Below are 22755 nucleotides of genomic sequence, written 5' to 3'. Positions count from 1 at the left end.
TTTAAAATACAACACATTGTTAAAAATGAAACCAGTGGTTTCCAACCTTTTTGGCTTTTGACGTCTTACAAAAAGCAGTGTGTAGTCGGGGTCACATTTCACATGTCTATGAGTTGTTAACAGCTCCACCAAATAGTGATTTTTCCCTCTAAACTTCTCACATGCTTTCATTTCAATAAATGTTCAAATGATCCAATATTTTAATCTGATTTATGAATGCAACAGTTCTGAATCAGGACCTTCAGTGTTTGGAGTAAGTAGGTAGTGAGGTTCAGTAAGCCGCAGCTGTTAATGAAATGTGTTTAATTAACATTTCATATATTAAGCCGCTCATTTTCACGTTGTGGGGACATGTTGTGAATATTGATTAGGCTGCCAATAAAAACTGTTTATGTTTTCTCAGTCAGCATCAGGTGATTAGACATCAAATGTAGAAAGGTAAAACCAATAAGATTCAATAAGGGATAGAAAAGGATTCAGATTTGATAAATGGGTTTGATACAGGATTTGAATTTTATAAAATGTCAAGGATCTTTACAGAAATGTATGCGAGCAATCAGAATGTGTGAATCCTGATCTCCATTAGACACCAGACTCTTCCTCCTCTGCCTTGTTTAGTGTCCTCTCCCCCCAGTAATCACCAAGTATTTTTAGAGGATGTGGAGCTCTCTGATTGAGCACAGGTGCCAGTAATTTTCTCCTAATTAAGTCTCAGACACACATTAAAGACAAAGAAAGCCCTGAGTAAACATGCAATGAAAAAAAAATCATATATGTTAAAACCGTATAACATACAAAACCAACTACAAATGTTAAATTAGCATTTTTGTCAAAAGAGCATTTTCACAATTTGTACAACAATTACTTTTAAAAACAACCCTGATTTTAATGTTGCTACACATTAAAGAGGATGTATCAAGCACATTTCCAGGTCTATATTTTTACTTAGGGGCTCTACTGGAATATCTTTGCATGATTTCCAGTTCAAAAAACTCCTTATTTATCTCATACTGGCCGTTTATGCAGCCCCTCAGTTCAGCCTCTGTCTGAAACAGGCTGTTTTAGCTACTGTCTCTTTAAGACCCCCTTCCTGATGAGCCCTCTCTGTCCTGATTGGCCAGTTCTGGAGGCTTCGTAAACAAACAATAGTTTTAGGATTTCACTCCTTTTCTCCCTCTTCTTCTCGTTCCTCTAATACATCTGCACATGTTAGAGCAGAAATCTAATCTGAAATACGCAAGTGGACAACATGAACAACCCATGAAACAACGGATTGCCGTTTGTGGGGATGCATGAATAATGTGACGTCAGTTTAATGAGGAAGTAAGGTAACTTTGCAAACAAATCATACAGAGCAGACTGAAGCCCTGGCTTTTGATTTGCAGGTAGCATTTTTTACATACATTCATCTCAAGTTTTAGAACTTTGACCATGTTTAATGTAGACATCCAACATTATAATAGTATATAAATGACAGAAAATCATGGATCCATGTGGATACAACTGGAGCAACGACCCCCGATTTATTATTCAGGTTAAAGTGGGAAGAAGCAGCAGGTCTGTTGGGCAGCTGAGTGAAGTGGGGCCTGTGGAGGAAGCACTGGGAACGTCAGGGTGAAACAGTCTGCAGAGGGAAGGCAACCAATCGGCCTGTCATATCGGCAGAAATGTTAATTTTGGGCCGATGCTGATATTTCATTTTAAAGCCTTTATCGGCCGATACCAATGACATGCTGATATTATCGTGCATCCCTAGAAAAGACATATTCTGCTTACATTCTGCTTACCAAAGTAGCTAATGTTTTCCCAAGTGTACAGCGCTCAGTGTTCCCAGTAAGCTAGTGTTCGCTTCAGTCTGAGGTAGCAGGGCGTGTTTCCAGAACGTGAAAGGCAACACCCCGCTCTCCTTATTTGGAAGATCCTGGCTGAAAAATGAACCAGAAAAAAATGAAAAAGACAAAAAAGGTTTCAAACCTGCTCCAATGCAAACCAACAGTTAATGTCACACCTCACTACGTCCATCTGTATATACAGTCTGTGTAGCAAACATGGATGTAAACAATGTAGGATTTAAGATATTTTTAAAATCTGATCTTCAAATGTTTTACGAGGAAGAGAATTGTGGGAGAAAAATGACTGACTGTGATGGAAATGTACTGAGATGCTTAGTCTCTGTTAGGCCAGGGTCACTCATGACGCTCATAACTATGTGTTTTCTGGTATAATTCATCAGCCTCCAGCCATAAAGATATGTGTCCTTGCAGGGGATCAGTGTGTATGGCCAGGCTGTCTCCTGGGTGGGATATTAAGGGGGATCATTGTCTTGTTATATAATGGGTTGCCTGTCTGTGAGGATTCTCTGTGAGTGATAAGCATAATGTATGTTCCATTCGAGTGCACACTCCGCTTCCAGGGCCCTGAATAAATACTTTCTTGGAAGACAACGGAGACTTGACCTGAGAGTTCAATTTCTTCTCCATCAGGAATCCATCCAAAAGGTTTGTTAGTCCTGAAGAATAGACACAAAACATCAGTTCAGTTCATAATTTAAATGATTTTTAATGCACCTGTGAATGACAAGCAGCAACTCTTTCAATGTACATTTGACAATTGACTAAATCTTACTTTCCATCTATGCACATTTAAGTCAAAGTGAGGATGTAGCCAGTTAATTATCTCCATTTATAATACCTAACGAATATGACCTCTGCACGCACACACTGTGTTTATCATCTGTTGTCAGCGCTGCTCCAAAACTCCCTGAAGGACCGCAGTGGGCGTGTTTGATGTGACTCACAGCCGAGCTGCCAGGTGATGATGCAACGCGTGAAAGAAGAAAAAACAGCAGAATTCACATTCTGGTGCTGCTGCGGTGTGATGTCTTGCAGAGATTACAGCCACTACTAAACAGTGAGGATCTGTGGTTTGTTTTGGTTCAAGAGAAATATTGTAATAGTTGATTAATAAAAAGCAGATGTGGTCGATGTGGTCACATGGCAGCATCATTCATAACCACACTGATTCCTGAGCAGCATTTCAGCATTGGTGAAATATTTGCACTATAAGTTATTGACAAGTCACAGAGGCAGTCGTCTTTATGTATACTGATCAGATCTCCTGACCTTTGCAGTGCATGAACAACATCTTAATTAGAACCGAGGATTCGTTTAGAAAACACATTCAAGACCGCCTATGTGACAGTAGAAAGGAAGATCAGTGAAAGTGATCCTGTACTTTCTAAAGCCCTTTTGGTGTATACACTATCTAATTAGCTGTATAACATTTTATTCAAAAGGCAAATTAAAACGCATTGACTGATAACGAAGGAAACATAAATGATGTTATTAATCCTGGCTAGAAGCAAAGAATTCATGTCTCCTGAGTGGAACAGGTAGAAGGAAAAGAAAAGAAAATACATCTAAAGTAACAGCTGAGAAACATTCAGAAAGCACATATCTCCTCAGAGGCTGCACAGTCCAGCAGCACAGAGCAACTCTGGCACCAGGATTTGTCACATTTTTGCTCAAACCAGGTCAACAGTGCACGAGTGTAATGCAGCCATGTTTGTTGGTTCAATTGGTAAAAGTCTCTAATAAAGCTCTGCAAAGTCACACAAGCACACCTGCAATTTCACATTTCAGTATTTATGTAATATGTAATAAAAGAAATACACATTGGTTTATCATAAACAGGATATTACAGTATATTATAGGCTCTATTTTTCTGAAACAATAATGCTTTAAACAATGATAAAACTTTATTTATATAGCACAAAACAAATGTTGCAAAGCGCTTCACAAGGCAATAAAAACAAGATAAATGATGCAAATGTAAAGACGATAAGTAAAGTATTAAGAAAGCAATATCTTTGTAATAATAAAATATTAAAGAGGTAATAAAAACAAATATGTGCACATGCATACACATACATCCACAATGCATACACACACTATACATATAAATATTCCTACACATGCTGCATCACATATATGCACATTTACGTGCACATAAAAAGACAAAAAACGTCATAAGAATGTCGTCCTAAAAAGAAAGTTTTTAAATGCTTTAATGTTAAATGTGCTACAAATATGAACTGTGTCATATGTGCCTACAATATAAATCACTGAAATAAATGGAAGGTTTTTATACATGTTGCAGGTGTTCCTTATTGTACAGTTTGATATCATCATGCAGTTGATGCAGAGTTTGCAGTATTTTTGTCAATAAGAGGATGAAATTTTAATATTCATCTTATTATTTAAGAACAGTTCATATTCTCAACATGTTAACACGTTATTTGATTTCATTACAACTGATTTGTTGTTTAAAATACCAAATTCATGTCACCCTACACCAGGAAATGCATGTTCTATATGTATCTGTGTCTTATCACACATAATTCCACAAATAACACCTTTGTCATGTGATATTGTGGATTCTTAAAAAGGAGGTGTGAAAGGGGACATATCATGCTTTTTGTGATTTTCTGTTATTTTTATCCTGTTATGATGTCGGATGTCTGTGTTAAACATGGTCAAATGCCCAAAACATGAGATGAACATATGTAAAAAATGCTCCCTGCAAGTCAAAAGCCAGGGCTTCAACCTGTTTTGAACACTTCATCTGCAAGATTACTTCTACTTCCTCATTAATCATTCATACATGCCCACAAACAGTCGTCCATACAATAATCGTTGTTGTCAACTCATATATTTCAGATCGGATTTCAGCTCAAACACGTAGGGATGTATTTAAAGTGGCAATCTCGATGATCTCTGAAGATTTTCATTTCAATAAATGTCTGTTAAGTCACTCTCTACCACCGAATTAGGTAATGCAGTGTTGATTGAGCCAATGGCCCACTGATGAAAGCCCTTGCATTTGCAGTTTTATCAAAGAGTATGATTATTACGAACCGGGTGTCAGTGGCGACTTTCCTGCCAGACTTGCTCCCCATTCACTTGTGTGTGAAGCAGCTTATTTTTTTAAAAGCTTACTCTTGTTGGCTTTTTACTTGAGAAGCTTTGATTGCATATACAGTAAGTGTCTCTCCTGTGCTGCGCTGTGTGTGCAGCACACTCACGGAGGGCTGAGCCTTGCCCCTCGCTGCTCCTCAGAGCAGAGGAGAAGAGCACAGCCATAAATGACAGCAAAACACTGCAGAGACTCTTACACTGAGCTGAAATGAAATTAGTTCACATAAATCAGGTAAATAACATAAATAAATAGTCTCTGCTGCGTTTTGCTGTCATTTATGGTTTCTTGTGTTTCAGTTAGGGCTCCTTGTGTGTGTGTACTTGACAACAACTACACTCGTTACGTTACTGTAAGTGCAATAAAACCTTCGCGAGTAAAAAGCCAATAAGAGTAATTTATTAATGTCATCTACGCAAAAGAACAACACACCTGCAATTACCGCTTATCGCCATATGGTGCCGCCAAAGAGAACAAAACAGATATCTTCGAGAACTTTAAGAAGTTGCTATTTCGTGTTAAATACAAGAAAACAGAAGTAAAATCCTGCTACTACTGTTTGTTTATGTAGCCTCCAGAGTCGGAGGAAGCTACCATTAGCTGACCAATCAGAACAGAGTGGGCTCATCGGGACGGGGGCCTTAAAGAGACAGGAGCTAAAACAACCTGTTTCAGACAGAGGCTGAACTGAGGGGCTGCATAAAGGGCCAGTATAAGATAAATAAGGAGTTTAAACTGTGAATCATGCAAAGATAATCCAGTAGAGACTCAGAATATAAATATAGATATGGAAATGTGCATGATATGTTGATGAAATTTTGAGAAAAAGAAAGTATTATATAGTAAATGTATACATTTTCAACACATTCCTTCCGTACTAGAGACACTATTGTCTCCTTTGATTTTTATTTTGAACCTTTATTTTTTGTCATAATTGCACCAGCAGGGCCATCAATGTTGTCAAAGACTCCTGTCATCTCTCCAATAATCTGTTCAGCCCACTACCATCTGGAAAAAAGGTTCAGCAGTATTCATGTCAGAACCACAAGACCATCTGACAGTTTTAATCCTGCAGGCTGTAAGGCTTCTGAGCACTGTACTCCCCCTGCTGACCGCTGAAGACTGATACAGAAGATCTCACCCAACACACAACATTCTGAGTTCAGAGTTAATCACTTTACTGTAATGCAGCCCTTAAAACCAGGAAAAGCAACACTTATGTCACGATATTACAATATTCAAAATCTAAGACGATGTCTAGTCTTATATCACGATATTGATATAATATCAATATATTGTCCAGGCCTACTTTGTAGTTCTATTCAATTAAATTGCTTACTATTTTGACCAAATTTTATATTCACAAATCCAAATTCCCAAACTTTTCAGAGGTGACTGTCCATATCAAACAATACATTTCTACAATATCTGAATGTACAAACAAAAAAAAGCTGTTAAAACGTAGAACAAATGTAAGCTTTACAAGATATTTATACATCGATTTTTTATCACTATTTTTATTACAACCTTTAGTCACCCTGGTACGTTTATGATTGTAAACTTACTCTGTATAAACAAGTTACTATAAATATATTGGAAACGTGTTTCAATAAAGTTTAAAAAAAAAAAAAAAAAAAAAAATTCGTCCAGTTTCCGGCAGTTTCCACTACTGCTTCCTTTCCCACCGGCGCCCCGTCACAGATTTTCACCATCTGAGGGCCGGCTACTGTTAAGGGCTCAATAGAGTGCTACATCAGTCACGGTAAGATTTCAAAAAGTATGTATATATGTAAGAAAGGTGTCTGTTTCCTCTCGAGTCTGTAAATAAATCGTAGCGGGACTTGTGTGCGTGTAAATAGCTAGTTAGCTTAGCCGAGCTAACGCGGCCACCTGGCAGGGTGAAGCGTTAGCATGTTAGCAGTAGCCACCGTCAACTAACTGAGTCAAACCTGTAAAAGAAAAATCCTGACACAAGAAGACAGATCAGGTCTTCTTAGTTGATCCAACATCCTCACTTGACCCTGAAAAAGCGAAATCAGTGCTGACAGAGTTTTTTTGTCTTTTCTGTCAGCATGTGACTCCTAAAGTGGAGGTGACGCTGCTGTAAAACATACAGATGCTGTTAAAAAAAATGAACAAATATAACAATGTTTATTGTAGCCGTGTCGACAGACATCCAGGATTATTTAATAAGGTAAATCTTTAGTGTTAACCCACAAATGGCGTCTTAAACTCTAGGGCTGCAACGACTGATTCATTTCTCGGGTAATCGATTAGATGTATGGACCATAAAATGGTGAAAAATGTTGGTCACTGTTTCCCAAAGCCCAGGATAACGTCCTCAAATGTCTTGTTTTGTCCACAACTTAAAAATATTTAGTTAACTGTCACAGAAGATTTAAAGAAACCAGAAAATATACACATTTAAGAAGCTGGAATTAGATAATTTGGACACATTTCCTCTAAAAAAAAAAAGACTCCAAACGATTATTAAAATAGTTGGCAATTCATTTTCTGTCTATCGACTAATCTACCATTGCAGCTCTACTAATAAGTAGGACAGTGTTCAGGGGTCAATGATGACTAGCCCACTGCGCAAGCTGATCAGTGCCTATTGTTTTAGTGCATTGCTGGAGAGATCAGTGCTGTTCATTGCCTGAGACCCTACACACATCTGCATAAAGTTAAAGCTGACACGCTGTACATCAGTTGTTTGAATCTTGGCTGTTTGGTCACAGAAGTCTGTCGCTTTCAATCTGACTTCAGGTCATGGCGAAGTTCAACGCCCCTGTGATCCAGGACAACCCGTCCGGATGGGGTCCATGTGCGGTCCCAGAGAAGTTTAAAGACATGCCCTACCAGCCTTTCAGCAAAGGAGACCGTCTGGGAAAGGTTTGTTTTCTCTCATTATTTACCGTTAAAGTGGTCTTACATTTGTTCGCTGTAGTTTTCCTAACATTGTTTCTTCTGTCTATCAGGTCGCTGACTGGACTGGAGCAACTTATCAAGACAAGAGATACACAAGTTAGTATAATTACAAATTCTCAACATGTGGGAAAGACTGACTTTTCCTGTACTTAATGATTTGAAATGGAAAACTTGATTACATTTATTTTAAAGGGAAATGAAGCATATGTGCTCTTTATTAGTGTTTGTAGAGGTGTTTAATCCAATACACATGGTTTATTATACGGGTTCAAGTTTATTCTTATTATATTATGTCTTTATTTTGTCCTCAGATAAGTATTCCTCTCAGTTTGGAGGCGGTAGTCAGTACGCCTACTTCCACGAGGAAGACGAGACGAGCTTCCAGCTGGTGGACACTGCTAAGACGCAGAAGACCGCCTACCAGAGGAACCGCATGAGGTTTGCTCAGGTAACGCAGATCAGGCAACAGAAGTGCTCAACTCTGAATGAACAGCAATTACATACAGAAGTGTTACATATCGTATTTGCAGTAATCCAGTAACAGAATTATGTTTGTTTCAACAGAGGAATCTGCGCAGGGACAAGGACCGCAGGAACCTGACCCAGTTCAACATGCAGACGCTCCCGAAGAGCGCCAAGCAAAAGGAGAGGTGAGGATCTGTCAAAGATCTGCGATTAGACAATGTTCTATTATATGAAAATCCTCTGTTGTTCAGGCGATCCTGTTTTAGTAATCTTTCAAACAAAAACATCAAATTCTCTGGTTCTAAATTTGTCAAATTTAAAGGTTTGCTGCTTTTATGTGTCATATATGACAGTAAACGGAATATCTTTGCGTTTTGGACTGTTGGATGGACAAAACGGGACATTTTAATACTTCTTGAGATGTGGGAAATTATAACATGTTTTTCATGTTAATCATCAGACTTATAAATAGTGAAAATAATTGTTAGTTGCAGCCATAGTTGGATGTGATTATTGTAAATTAATATGTTTATATACCTGTTGGCCAGGTCTCCCTTGTTAAAGGAGATGATTTATCTCAAGAGACTTCCTTGGTGAAACAAACTATAGTCAAGCATTTTCTCTGTTAAGTTCCAGCATGAGATCACATTTACTCGTCTTGTGTCGACAGCTGGTTGTAATGACTTTATTTTAACCTTGAGTGTTTGTCTTTCCAGGGACCGCATGCGCCTGCAGAAGAAGTTCCAAAAGCAGTTTGGTGTCCGTCAGAAGTGGGACCAGAAATCTCAGGTATAAACTGACTGATTGGTTATATTTATTGACGAACAAGAGAAACACGATTCCCGGTGACTCATTTGTCATGTCGCTACTGTCTCTAATAAAATGTCCTAAGATAATTTAAAATGAACTTATTTCAAGATGTTAATATATGGAAAAAAAGTTGTTGGAAGGGTGTTTTTGTGGGGAAATTCTTGTTTGTAGAAGGTGTAACGCAGATATATTAAGTTTGTTTTTGAGTATAATAAATACATTTGTTGAGAATTTTTATTCATAAAGATTTTTTTTTCTCCCACCTATACGATCTTTCTCCCCGTGCATCTGCATTTTCCTCAAGGCCCAGCTGAAGCCAAGAGACTCATCTGTGGAGGTGAGGAGCGACTGGGAGGTGAAGGAGGAGATGGACTTCCCCAGGCTGATGAAGATGAGATACATGGAGGTGGCTGACCCTCTCGACATGTAAGTGAATCACACAGGGTGGTGAAACAGACCTGCTCTTGGTCAGTGAGCTCTCTTTAGAGGGATGAACTTGTGTTTCCTGTTTCCTCCAGTGAGTGCTGCGGTGCGTTGGAGTACTATGATAAAGCTTTTGACCGGATCACCACCCGCAATGAAAAGCAGCTCAAAAGCATCAAGAGGATCTTCCACACTGTTACTACCACTGATGATCCCGTCATCCGCAAGGTATAAAGTTGCACTTTTTTTTTTATAAAAGAAGCTGTTCCAATAATCACATTCTCAAACCAAAGTTTCACAACATCTTGTCTCTTTGCTCTCCCAGCTGGCTAAGACTCAGGGTAATGTGTTTGCCACTGATGCCATCCTGGCCACTTTGATGTGCTGCACACGCTCAGTCAACTCCTGGGACATCATTGTGCAGAGAGTGGGCAACAAGCTGTTCTTTGACAAGAGAGACAACTCTGACTTTGGTGAGGCTTCGTGAGATCTAACAACACCTGATTACAACCTTACAACTCGCTGGTGTGTCTTTAACATTGATTGCTTCCCTCAGATTTGCTGACTGTGAGCGAGACCGCCAATGAGCCACCGCAGGATGAAGGCAATTCTTTTAACTCTCCCCGTAACCTGGCGATGGAGGCCACATACATCAATCACAACTTCAGCCAGCAGTGTTTACGCATGGTGAGAACAAACACAGTTTTACAGCAGCGTGTTGCTGCTACCACGACAAAACAATGTTTGCTCAGTTTCTCAATATAAGGTGAAAACTTTCTTGTTTTAAATAAGAATGGAACTGACAATTATTTGTATTCTGATGCTGATGTCCTCAAATGTCTTATTTGGGTCATCCAACAGTCCATTATATTAAATTACAGTATTAATTATTAAATTACAGTAATGCAAGAGCACGAAAAGCAACAAACTCAAATTTGAGAGCCTTGAACCAACAAATGTTTTTGCATTATTGCTTGCAAAATTTTCTGGAAATTATTATTCAATTATTAAAATAGTTTAATCAACTAATCATTGCAGCTCTTAGTTTTAACACAATCATGGTAATAAAGTGTTGTTGTAACAACAAGAAAAGCATCTTGTAACTTGAAAATTCAATTTCTGTAGAAATTGCGTGTGATTGCTGAAAGCGGATTTAGACTGCATAACTGGAAGCTGAACACTAATGAAAAATCTACCAAGATTAAAATCAGCAATGGATGGAATTGAACCTGCACCTTCATGATTATGAGACATGCTCTACACTGAGCTGACATGTCACACAGCAATGCCGGGCCAGATTCTGGTGTTTGCTCTGTCAATTGCATGGAATTTATCAGTAGTCGTCTCATTAAGCAGATTGACATCACCTGTGGACTCCTGCATCCTTCAACTCTACTGAGTTCTGCCGTAAGCAGGGCTCGAACTCACAGTCTTTTGATTTAAAAGGAGTTAAGAAGTGACATGAGTTTAAACCACTGGACTAATCACACATGCTCTGTTGCACAGGAAAAGATCCACATTTCAAGTAATAATGTTAAAGTAAGCTAGAGTGGAATTGAATTATGGTACAGGTATGGTAAAGATGTAAAGAAACTTTGTACATGAGAGCAATATTATGAGGAGCACTGTAGTGAGCGGGTATTGAACACACAACCTTGTCATCTAAGGTGAAGCTGATCAGAAGAACAGTGTTCTAAACCACTGAGCCAACAGACATTCACAAAATTGAGAGGGAAAAAAATTCCATTTTGATGAGGAAAATGTATTTGTCTCAAACTTGAGCTTGAAGCCCAGAGATTTGTACATCATTAGTGAAAGCAAGACTAGGTAAAATGAGAATGAATATGTGTAAAAAGTGTTTGAAGGAAGAGAGAATCTGTAAGTTTTAGAAACTGGAGTGAGAGGAGACACACATCCTGCAGATTGTATTGCAGTCAATGAGAACATGACAGGGATTCTCTATCAATTAAGGTACAGATCTCAAAAACTATAAGTCCTATGTGAAATGTATTTACATTTTGAGAGAGAGGAGGCTTGTGGCAACATACTGAGGCAAGATATGTGCTTGAGGAGTTGAAATTGTGGGAGTACTGTTTCAAAAATCTCTTCTGGTCTAAAAATATCTGCTCTCCACTGTGCCTGATCACAGGACACACTGGTGAGACCTGACAAAGTCTGCAAAACCCCCAACTTTTGGCTTAAATTGCTGAAAAACTGCAAAAGATATCACTAAACAATCTGATAACTTTGAAAATTCAAGTTTTGTGAACATTTTATAGTTTGAATGGCATCTGTAGGATAAGTGACGTCCAAGCAGTTGAGTGTCAAAGTGACAAAGGTTCCAGCTCAGTTGGACGGTTCGTCCCATAGACTGCCCCCCCCCCTTCCCTGCTATTCTCACTCTCCCTCTGAATTGGAGAGGAGGATTTTGAGTACTCTTCTTGTGAAATATCCCATGACTTTGGCCAAATCTTACATTAAAAATAATATTTTTGTAGGAAAATTCATTGCAAATCCATTGATACAGGTTTCAAAGTGGTCAGACTTATAGTTTAGACATCAGAACCATTTGTTTGACACAAAGTCCATGCACAGAGATTGCCTCCCCATTGGTTTACATTGTAAGGTGTAATGTGGCACTACAACTTTCAGGGCTTATAATATCTAAACCGTTCGAGTTATTACAAAGTTTTTAACAACTTTTGTTCAGCACAGTGTCATAAGTCATGTATTCAAGTTTGAAGTCGATACCATTAACGCCCTAGGAGGAGATAGCGTTTGTTCGGGATCCAAAATTGGGGAAAAGTCATACTGTCATGTGTGATTTGCAGACTTACTGTTGGATTTAGGTCAGGGGTGTCAGCGTATGATTTGTAGGTCTTGATGAGACGAATAATTGAGATTTGGTTCGATTTCTCTACTGCATTCTTACGGGCCGTGGTGGCCACATTTGTTACATAGGTGGTGCTCTTGAGCACATTATGGCACTTTGGGGGTTAATTTTTACATTTTATCAAATTTTTCACCAAACCTGATGTGCGTGCCAAATTTGGTGAGTTTTTGAACATGTTTAGGGGGTCCAATTTAGGTCTGAAGTGGCGAGATAATAAAGAAACAGAACAGATACAAGAGGGTCTTCGCCCCTTTGGGGCTCAGGCCCTAAAAATGGAAAACTTTGGTATCTATAAATAAGGAGGACTGCCTAAATCGATTTATTTCATGAGGATAAGACATGTTTTTGTTTTCTTAGGGTGGAGAGCGGCACAAGTTTCCCAACCCCAACCCATTTGTGGAGGAAGATATGGACAAGAGTGAGGTGGCATCTGTAGCCTACAGGTAGGTAATGAAACCTGCTGGTTAGATCACTGTCACCGCATAGTGATGTGCAGTAACTTAAAACATTTTAAAGTGAACTTGGACAATAATGACATCAGTGATTAAATACAAGACCTAATCAGGAGCTACTTGTGTGATGGTGGGATGAAGGCTTTTCTAAAAATCTAAAAAGCTCAAATGAGGTTGTTCTAACATAGTGTAAGTCAAACTACTTAATAAGCACTAGTCTGTATCGGTGTCATTTAATGTGACAGCTGTTTCCTCTCAGGCTGACAGGTTGTGTTTGTGCTTCAGGTACCGTCACTGGAAGCTCGGGGAAGACATCGATCTGATCGTCCGCTGTGAGCACGATGGAGTGATGACCGGTGCCAACGGAGAAGTGTCCTTCGTTAACATCAAGACCCTCAACGAGTGGGACTCCAGGGTAAGAAGAAGCAAGAGAGGAAATGTGTTTAGTGGTTTCAACAGTGGGTGATGTGCATGTGCAGAATTCTTAAAGCAGCTATAATCAATATTATTCATAATAATAGTGTATGAACTGATAATGTGTAATGTGAGAGGTGTCACTTGTAGTGATGAACCTACAGAGAATTATCAGTGACTCTCGGCTTTACGGAGCAAGTTCAACATATCAACTTAAAAGGTGATGATGCGTCAGTTGTGTTCACTACTTGTTTCCACTGCCCCCAAAAAAATCAGTTAATGCAGGTTTAATGTCATGAGAATCTTGTCATGATATAAAACACAATATTCAATCTTCAAATCTGGCTTTCTAAAGGTTTTCAATGTTAAAATAAATTGTTGTTTCAACTGAACCTAAAACATTAAATTCATCTGGAGACTGCAAGTCAAAAAAAGTCAATTTTCAAAGCTAAATATCCAACGGCTGCTATTCTTGTCTGTTTTGTTTGTTTTGACAAGCAGAAGTCATGATATCAGCAAACAGAGTAGTAAACTTTAATCCCCTTTGACCCTGAACACACACTCTCAAACTTACAGAATATCTGTCAGCACTGACACATGGTTCTCATTGTTGCACTTACACAAAGTTATATGTGTCATTTTTAAAAGTTGGGAATTCAAATGCTGATTCAGCCATTGAATAATAAGTAAAAAGCACTAGTGAATAGCAATCCTTAATCGTTACTGTTGTGTAAAAGAGCTTTTGTTCCTCTGTTTCCTCGTTAGTATTGTAACGGCGTGGACTGGCGTCAGAAGCTGGACTCTCAGAGAGGAGCCGTCCTGGCCACCGAGCTGAAGAATAACAGCTACAAACTGGCCCGCTGGACCTGCTGCGCCATGCTGGCTGGATCAGAGTACCTCAAACTGGGGTGAGGAACGCACTCAAGAGATTTTTTATCATACTCTGTATGTGGATGAATACAGGAGATGTAGAAATGAGGGCAGCTATGGATCAACAGGTAGGGGGGGGTCGTCCATTAATCCCAGAGGTGGTGGTTCCAACCTCGTTACATGTCGAAATGTCCACGAGCACTAAACCCCAAGTTATCCTGATGGTAGGTGTGTGTGTGTATAAAATAAATTGTAGAAGTATGGTATAAATTGAGTCTATTAGGCTTGAGTGGTATTACGGTATACCAGGTTATTTAGAAATCCCAAAGGTATGATTTTCAGTACTGTCAAAAATACAGACGCTCCTCTTTCTATTAAACTGATATGGAGATGTTGCATTGAGGTGATGTATTGTCATGTACAGCACACGCCAACAGAGGTCAGTCTTTACTGGTGGAACAGGCAGCTGAACTGAGAAAGGTGGGTGTGGTGGGGATAACATTACAGGACTAGTAAAAAAGATAAATGCTCCTGCCCCTGTTTGGGAGTATTTTGGGTGTAGTCCTGATGATAAAGGTGAAAGTTTCTGAGCAAAACTTGGAGGAGCAGCTGAGATTGATGACTGACTTCTATCAGCAGCAGCTCAGCTTTTATGTTTTTTTTTGTTTTTTTTACACAAATACAATCATATATCCCAGTAAAATGTGAGGAAGATATGAAAGTATGAGAAAGTAGATAATGCCCAAGCCTACTGCTAACTGTTCATTAGCATTCACATTTTATTTGTAGATTGGCATTAGTGGACTGCTAGCATTAGCCTTGCTAAATTAATTTACCAGGTGATTCATTGGTTTGGGTTTCATGTTCAGCAGTGCCTATGTTACCTTCAGGGGCCCGTTTACACATGTTTACAGATGAAATCCTGGAAAATCCTCAAATCTGATGTACTGACTGGAAAAAAAAAACATCCCAGGTTTCACTCATTAAAGCTTATCAAAAAATTAAAACAAACCTGCTGCCCTTTTGATTGTGCTTTACGTTTGTAGCTTGTTAAATGAGGGATGGTTATTAGTGACTTAATTCACTCTAAATGCATCCCTGTGTGCTCGTCAGGTACGTGTCTCGATACCACGTGAAGGACTCTGCTCGCCACGTCATCCTGGGCACTCAGCAGTTCAAACCCAACGAGTTCGCCAGCCAGATCAACCTGAGCATGGAGAACGCCTGGGGAATCCTCCGCTGTGTCATCGATATCTGCCGCAAGCTGGATGAGGGCAAATACCTGATCCTCAAGGACCCCAACAAGGTGAGCCGTCACGGTTTCTACTAGTGCTGGTTTCAATGGTAGAGGCGGTTAACGATTGTGGAGCTGATCCGTCAATATTCTGTGTGTCGGTCAACAGCAAGTGATTCGGGTGTACAGCCTGCCTGATGGAACCTTCAGCTCTGATGAAGAGGAGGAGGAAGAGGAGGATGAAGAGGATGAGGAGGAAGAAGGTGAGATTCAGTTGTTACTGCCATTTTTTCTCTATCTTTTTTTAATGTAATGTACATTCAGTTTGGATCTATTGAGAATTACTCGCTAAACTTGTTTCCTTGCAGATTAATCCTGAAATCTGTTTTCTTGTCTTCTGTTCTTATTCTAGATGAAGAGAATTGAAGTGTGGAGTCTGCTACAGTGACCAAAGCACCACACGTACAGAAACACAATTTAATTCCTTTTGACACTCAATAAAGAGAAGATTGGCCAGACTGTTTTTTGCTTGTGTGTGTGTTTTTTATTTTACAGTTTACACTATTATTAGCAGCTACTGTATATGTTGTAAGTGCAAGTCGTACACAAACAGTGTCTTGAAAACATCTTAAAGGAAAAGGCTGGAGATTTTCTATATTTTCCATTATGTGCAGAGCCAAACCAACAATGAATTGACCTACTGACAAGTATTGTGTGTGTATCGAAAGCCTGATATATCTTATTCCTCTGTGCCGTAGACCTCCATTGTCGCCCAGAAACTATTAAAAACACATCAGTGAGCCACACCGCTGCACTGGGTGACATGTTCCTTTACCACAAAGACTAAAAACAGCAATTACCTTTTCAGTCTCTGGAGAGTAGTTCCATGTAAGGCAGACACCACTGAGCATGTGCGGGAACTCAGACTATCTAGCTTATTGTGCTACATATCACAACCACTTGATTTTGTACTAAAGCTCTTTGAGACACCTACGCCTGGGCCACACAGCCTACCTCTACCTGAGCAGTGCATGTGTGTTGCTGAACTGCTGCGTCTCACAGGCCTGCGGTGTTCACGCAGACAGTGTTGTTGCTGGCAGCTCTCTCTTTCTACATTGTTTGACTTTGATATTAGAATGTTTCATATCATTTCATTATAAATTTCCTTTATATTATAAGCGTGTGATCAATTGTGAAAAACAACATGAGGTGAAAGCGGCTTTCTTTCTGATGGGCATCATGGGGTCTGGTTGGATACTGGATACTTCTGTGTCAGCCACATACATTCCTCACACAGGATGGGTTTTTTTTTTAAAAATTGATTATACTGATTATTCGGCCAGTTAAACACCTGCTGTTACCGCTCCAATTGAAGAAAATCCCTCCAGATGACACCAAGTTTCCCAAACGAGGCAAACACACTCCGACAAACAAACCTCCAAACTGTCAGGAGGGAAACTGACAACAAAAATGGAAAATAACAACACCAAATCTCCGCCTGGAAGCAGGTGAAAAAACAGGCAGGAGCCCCGGTTAGAACTAATATCACAGAAAGGAGTCGAGAGAAGAGGCTCCGTGTGTCACAGACTCTCCGTGCTGGAGTCCCGGGCTGTGTGGCTGCTATAATCTGTTAACATCGACACCGAAATGAAAAGTAAGAGGTTCCGTGACGTACACTTGCTGCTTAAGCTGCAAGCTGTGTGGCGTTACACAGAACTACTCTGCAGAGACTGAAAATGTGATAAGTTTCTAAACAAGCTAACGTAACCAAACTCTTTGTGGTGAAGGAACATGTCACCCAGTGCAGCGTTGTGGCTCACTGATGTGTTTTTAATAGTTTTTGGTCTACAGCACAGAGGAATAAGATAAATCAGGCTTTGGATACACACACAATACTTGTTAATAGATCAATTCATCGTTGGTTTGGCTCTGTACATTTGTTGACCATGAGAAAACATTTTTTAAAAACTCCCCAGCTATGTCTTTGAAGGTTGGTGCTCTGCTTATTCCCAGATGAACTTTAGAGACATGTCACCGAGTCTCTCCTGAAGGATTTGATCCACTCTTTCACTCTGGGCGTCTGTAAAGGTGTTCTTCCAGTCACCAATCTGACCTGTAATGAAAAACAAAACTAGACCTGATATCTGTGTGTGTGTCTCTGTACAGGAGCTGCAGTGTTGTTACAGTACGTTACCTTTACGCATGAAGTCTCCATTGAGCTTCTCTTCTGGCAGGAACTTATAGTTGGCTTTTGAGTCTTTTTTCATGGTCTTAAATGTAGATTTTTCCACAACTTGCTGAATGGATGCTTCACTGAGGTTTTTCCCCAAGAAACTGCAAATCTTTGTTACTGCCGTCCTCAGGTCCTAAAAGAGAAAAAGAGCAGCAATAGAGAAAGAAGACTCTTTAAGTTAACATATACCCTTTTAATTCATAGTGTTAAATGGATTAAGAACCATTAACTGAACAACCCAACGATGCAAATGAACGATGTCTTACCAAAAGCATGTCCTCATAGGTCAGAAAGAGAATGTTGTACTGGTCTTTGTTAGAGTGCCACACCCTGATGTGGTCGAACCAGGATGATGCGCCAACTGTATAATGAAATAATTCATCCCTTAATTAAACTTTTTCCTTAAACAAGTATTTTTTTTAATTAATCTATCCCCGTAGTCTATAACAGGGTTATTTAAAGTCTGATAGTATGAGCCCCATATTAGATAAATACAAATATTGATAGTGTAACATTAGAAAAGTCCATATTAATAGATTTTTTTAACTCCTACTATTATTCTATGATTGGGGGAAAACTGTGCTCGCTTTTTAGGAACATACAATTCCCATAATGCGTTGGGGGATGTAAACAGGAATTATAACATTGCCATGGATTCAGTGGACTATGGGCTACAACAGAGACATGTTATTTTTAACCTTTATCGGTTTATATTTTGGCAGTATGCCGAATTACTTTTTTGCAGTTCCTGTTTGCAATCTATCCATAAATGTACAGACAACTATCAGTGAATTACTTTAAAGAGTTAGGCTTGCTCTGCAATGTGACAATCTCTGGTCTATAACATGTACCAAAATGGTACCAGAAGAGTAAAAGCTTTAGTTTCAGTTCTGTAATTATCTACACACTCATTTCTAGCCATGCTTGCAGCGTGACTCTTGGGATGGATGGTCCGCCACTTCCAGACTGAAATATCTCAACAAGTATTTGATGGATTTCCATGCAAGTTTGTACAGATATTAATGGTGACCCGAGGATAAATCATGATTACTTTGGTGACCCCCTGACTTTTTCACTAGCACCTCCAGCTGGTCCGTATGGTTTTGAGTGAAATGTGTTAAAAAATAATTATGCTAACAATATTATAATATTATATATATATATATATATATATAATATTATATTATATTATTATTTTTACTGACTATTTTCTTCAAAAATATCATATTTTACCTATTACTGGATAATATAGTAGTATAATAGTGTATAATATAGTTGGCAAATGATTTCAGATCCAGAAATGCAAATGAATATCCCACATTTGGGGCCTGGTAAGCTATATTAAGTCAGAAATCAATATAATTCTCATCTACATACTTTGCTTGGGGTTAAATAATTCCTCTGTGTAGCTACAAAATCTACTGACCAATGCAACAGAAAAGAGGTTACTTTACTAATGTTACTACAGTAGCAGCATTGTCATTAAGTATGGTAACCAATAGCCTACCTACTCTTGTAGTGTCCTAGCCCAAAGATTTAACAAATTTCCACTGTTCTCAATATCAAATTATTGATAAAAATGTTCATAATTAAATGCTTCATGTTCTCAGGTAACGTCAACACAAACACACAATCAAGACTTAAACAAAATTAAAATTTTAAAACTTTTTCTGTTAACTTTTCCTGATCAAGTGGTTATCAAGTGAAATTTACCAGCACTGGACTCTGTCTACCCAGATAGTCACCCAGACTCTGGAGGTTAGATATCTCACCATTTCCCGCCAAATACTGCTCGAAAAAGAGATCAAAGCTCTTGGGAGACTCCAGGTCAGACATGGCATGACTGAAGTGGTAATAAGACATGATGTTGTCCTTTGGGTTCCGCATCACATAGATGATCTGACACAAAAACAATAAGCTCAGAGTTGATACATACCAATCTCATGCCAAACTCCATTCAAATTATTCACTATTCACTATTCAAAATTTAAAATTGAAAATTATGATATGCTAAGTTTGACTTTGCATCACAATCTAACTTAGAAAGTGAAAAAAAACCCTCATAATTTTAGTAAAGATTTTCACTTTGTATTTTTTTTTTTTTTAACTTAGAGCTGAATAATTAGAGCAGCTCTCATAATTAGAGCTGAAACAATTAGTCAATAGACAGAAAGTCAATGTGCAACTACTTTGATAATCAATTAATCATATATGTACATTTTTGTCAAAAATGCTAAACATTTGATAGTTCAAGCTTTTCAAATATGAGGATTTTCTGCTATTCCTTGTTTTACATTATAGTAAATTGAATATCTTTGGGTTCTGGACTGCTGGTCAAACAAAAAATGCAATTATAACACTTGGGCACTGGGAAATTACTATTTTCTAACATTTCATACAGACCAAAGGTATAATCTGTTAATCGAGTTAATAATTGGCAGATTAATTAATAATGAAAATAGCCATTGCAGCCCTACTCATAGTGAATTATAATAATTACAAAGTGCTTTACATGGTTAAAACAAAACTACAATTAAGCAGTAAAATCAGATAATTAAATTTGAATAAAACATTAAAATAAAAGATATAAATAAGATATATAAAAATATGAAAGTAATAAGAATAAAAAACTACAGTAGTAATAAAAAAGATAAGACATGTTGGAAATAAAACATTGTCGTATCAATTAAATAAAGGCCTTTCTGTGATGTTGTGATCGTTACATATATGAATTATTTTTGAGATTCAATATTTGTAACTTTCTCTGTATATATTTTTTTAAATTTTCATTTTCCTGGCTGGTTTGAACTTCCATAAAATACTGACCTTTGCCTTCTTGTCCTTCAGTCCCGGAGGCAGGAGAGCCGGGGTGAGGTGAGAAGCGAAGAGTCGTGGTGACGGTCGCAGAGAGTACTCTTCACGACCCTCCCTGTACTCCAGCCACGGCATCTGCTCCAAGTTGTTGGGATATTCATTCAGACCCCCGTCTAACTCACAGATGGAGATGATGATCTGTTGAGTCCATATAGTGCCTGTGTGGGTACATAAGTATAGTTATCAGACATTATAATCAGGTCAAAACTTAATGCAAATAATGTGATACTGACCTGACTTTGGATAAGTAACAAGGAATATGTCACTGTCTCGTATTTCAAAGCTCTGGAGGGAATCGATGTACTCTGCAGTTGTGTAACCAACTGCAAAGTTGTAGTTTTTATATCTGCAGAGATACTCAGTGATCTGCTCCATGTTACCTCTGAATCACAAAGTAAAATGAGAGAAAGGTTTGCATATGGGACCGACTGAAGAAAGGAGTGCTCACGGTTAAAGTAGCTGGACTTTGATTTGTGCTGTTGACTTCTTCATGTGTAACCTATACTGACTGAATGTTGGGTACACACTGCCATCAACAGTAAGCTTCAGATATAACACAGTATTGCTGCTTTATTGTTTAAAGGAAGAGGCATCAAATAATTATTACTTTAGGAGTTTTAGCTATATTCATGATTATGTAATAAACAGTGGTGGAAGAAATATTCAGATCCTTTACCTTAGTAAAAGTACCAGTACAGCAATGTAAATACTCCATTACAACTAAAAGTCCTGCATGAAAAATCCCACTACAGTAAAAGTAGATAAGTATTATGAGCTTGATGTAGTTAAAGTATTGCAGTAAAAGTAGTGGTTTGGTCCCTCTGACTGATATATTATTATATATGACATCATTAGATTATTAATACTGAAGCATCAGTGTTAGAGCAGCATGTTACTGTTGTAGCTGCTGGAGGTGGAGCTAGTTTACACTACTTTATATACAGTTAGCTAGTTTAGTCCAGTGGTTCCCAACCTAGGGGTTGGGCCCCTACAAAAGGTCCCTGGATAAATCTGAGGGGTCATGAGATGATTAATGGGAGAGGAAAGAAGAAAAAACAAAGTTCTGATACACAAATCTGTTTTCAGTCTTTGGACTTTTTCTCTAATCTTTGATTTTTGCTGAAATATTGGATCATTTGAACATTTATTGAAATCAAAACAAAAGCCCAAAAGGTTGGAAACCACTGGTTTCATCTTTAACAATGTTTTGTATTTTAAAAGCTTGTTTTATTATCCATTGTGTCAAATCTTCATCTGAAAAGTAACTAAAGCTGTCAAATAAATGAAGTGGAGTAGAAAGTACAATATTTCCCTCCAAAATGTAGTGGAGTGGAAGTATAAAGTAGCATCAAATGGAAATACTCAAGTAAAGTACAAGTACCTCAAAATTGTACTTAAGTACAATACTTGAGTAAATGTACTTAGTTATTTTCCACCACTGAATATAAAATAGATTTGAGTTACATTTTTAAAATTTCTATAACACTTTACAGAAGCAGTTTTAATTAGTGATGAAATGAGAAGAAATTACTTGTGGGGCTTTAAAATTACAGTTCATCAAGCATCAAATACCTCTTTGTGTTTCCTCGGACAGTGTTTCCCTGTTGAGCTGTGGTGGAAGTAAAGTAACAAAAAGTGGGACTGAACAGACTGCAACGTTGAAAGATATCTACTTGATTTGACTCATTTGGATGACTGAAGATTCATATTAGCTTCAGATAAACTTTTAAATACATGTTTGCACAGATGTGGATTTTGTCCATGATTACAGCAAGAATAACATGCCAGTGTTTATTTGGGCTCTTGACTGTTGTTTTAGGACCGACTTGAAAAATTGAAAAAAAGTAAAACCGGGACAAAATCAAAATAATTGACCATGTGACCCTTCAGCCAATCACATATTAGTGATGCTATCAGATAGATTTCACTTAGTTTTGGAATATTGGGGCCATATGAATATCTTTAAACATGTATTTTAATTTGTATATAGAGTTTATAACCCACCTAGTTCCTCATTTCAAATCTCATCTGGTACCACACTAAAGTGACACGTATTGACTATAATTTCCCTTGTTTGTACCATTTCTCTTTCTGTAGCATGAGGAGGCTACAGCTGCATCTCATTATGCAATCCTGTGTTGTGTAAAGGCAATAAAGCTTAACCTTGAACCTTCATTGTGTTTGA

General features: G+C 38.3%; 2 protein-coding genes across 3 annotated transcripts; one reads left to right on the top strand and one right to left on the bottom strand.

The window, feature by feature from the left end:
- The first annotated feature begins 6628 nt into the window (after nt 1-6628).
- eif3d (eukaryotic translation initiation factor 3, subunit D) lies at nt 6629-15986 on the top strand. 2 transcript variants are annotated; one of them, XM_042393781.1, is made up of 16 exons: nt 6629-6736; nt 7741-7866; nt 7953-7998; nt 8214-8350; nt 8467-8552; nt 9084-9156; nt 9488-9603; nt 9696-9828; nt 9926-10073; nt 10157-10287; nt 12851-12936; nt 13231-13360; nt 14125-14267; nt 15343-15535; nt 15633-15726; nt 15876-15986. In XM_042393781.1, exons 2-16 carry the CDS (start codon nt 7744-7746, stop codon nt 15887-15889), a joined length of 1653 nt encoding a protein of 550 aa, XP_042249715.1. In that variant the 5' UTR covers nt 6629-6736; nt 7741-7743; the 3' UTR covers nt 15890-15986. The 2 variants fall into 2 exon arrangements, with proteins under 2 accessions (XP_042249715.1, XP_042249714.1); XM_042393780.1 differs by having other exon boundaries at nt 9482-9603.
- Nucleotides 15987-17394: 1408 nt separating this feature from the next.
- On the bottom strand, nt 17395-22154 carry sult3st1 (sulfotransferase family 3, cytosolic sulfotransferase 1). Its single transcript, XM_042393782.1, has 7 exons — nt 22143-22154; nt 20804-20952; nt 20523-20728; nt 19469-19595; nt 17963-18057; nt 17658-17829; nt 17395-17576 (listed from the first exon to the last, which is right to left on the bottom strand). Exons 2-7 carry the CDS (start codon nt 20943-20945, stop codon nt 17467-17469), a joined length of 852 nt encoding a protein of 283 aa, XP_042249716.1. The 5' UTR covers nt 20946-20952; nt 22143-22154; the 3' UTR covers nt 17395-17466.
- Nucleotides 22155-22755: the final 601 nt, after the last annotated feature.

The sequence above is a fragment of the Thunnus maccoyii genome, chromosome 18, assembly GCF_910596095.1.
Source record: "Thunnus maccoyii chromosome 18, fThuMac1.1, whole genome shotgun sequence".
In the NCBI taxonomy this organism is placed as follows: Eukaryota; Metazoa; Chordata; class Actinopteri; order Scombriformes; family Scombridae; genus Thunnus; species Thunnus maccoyii.
The sequence above is the reverse complement of the archived record's forward strand: the minus strand, read 5'-3'. Positions and strand labels throughout refer to the sequence as shown.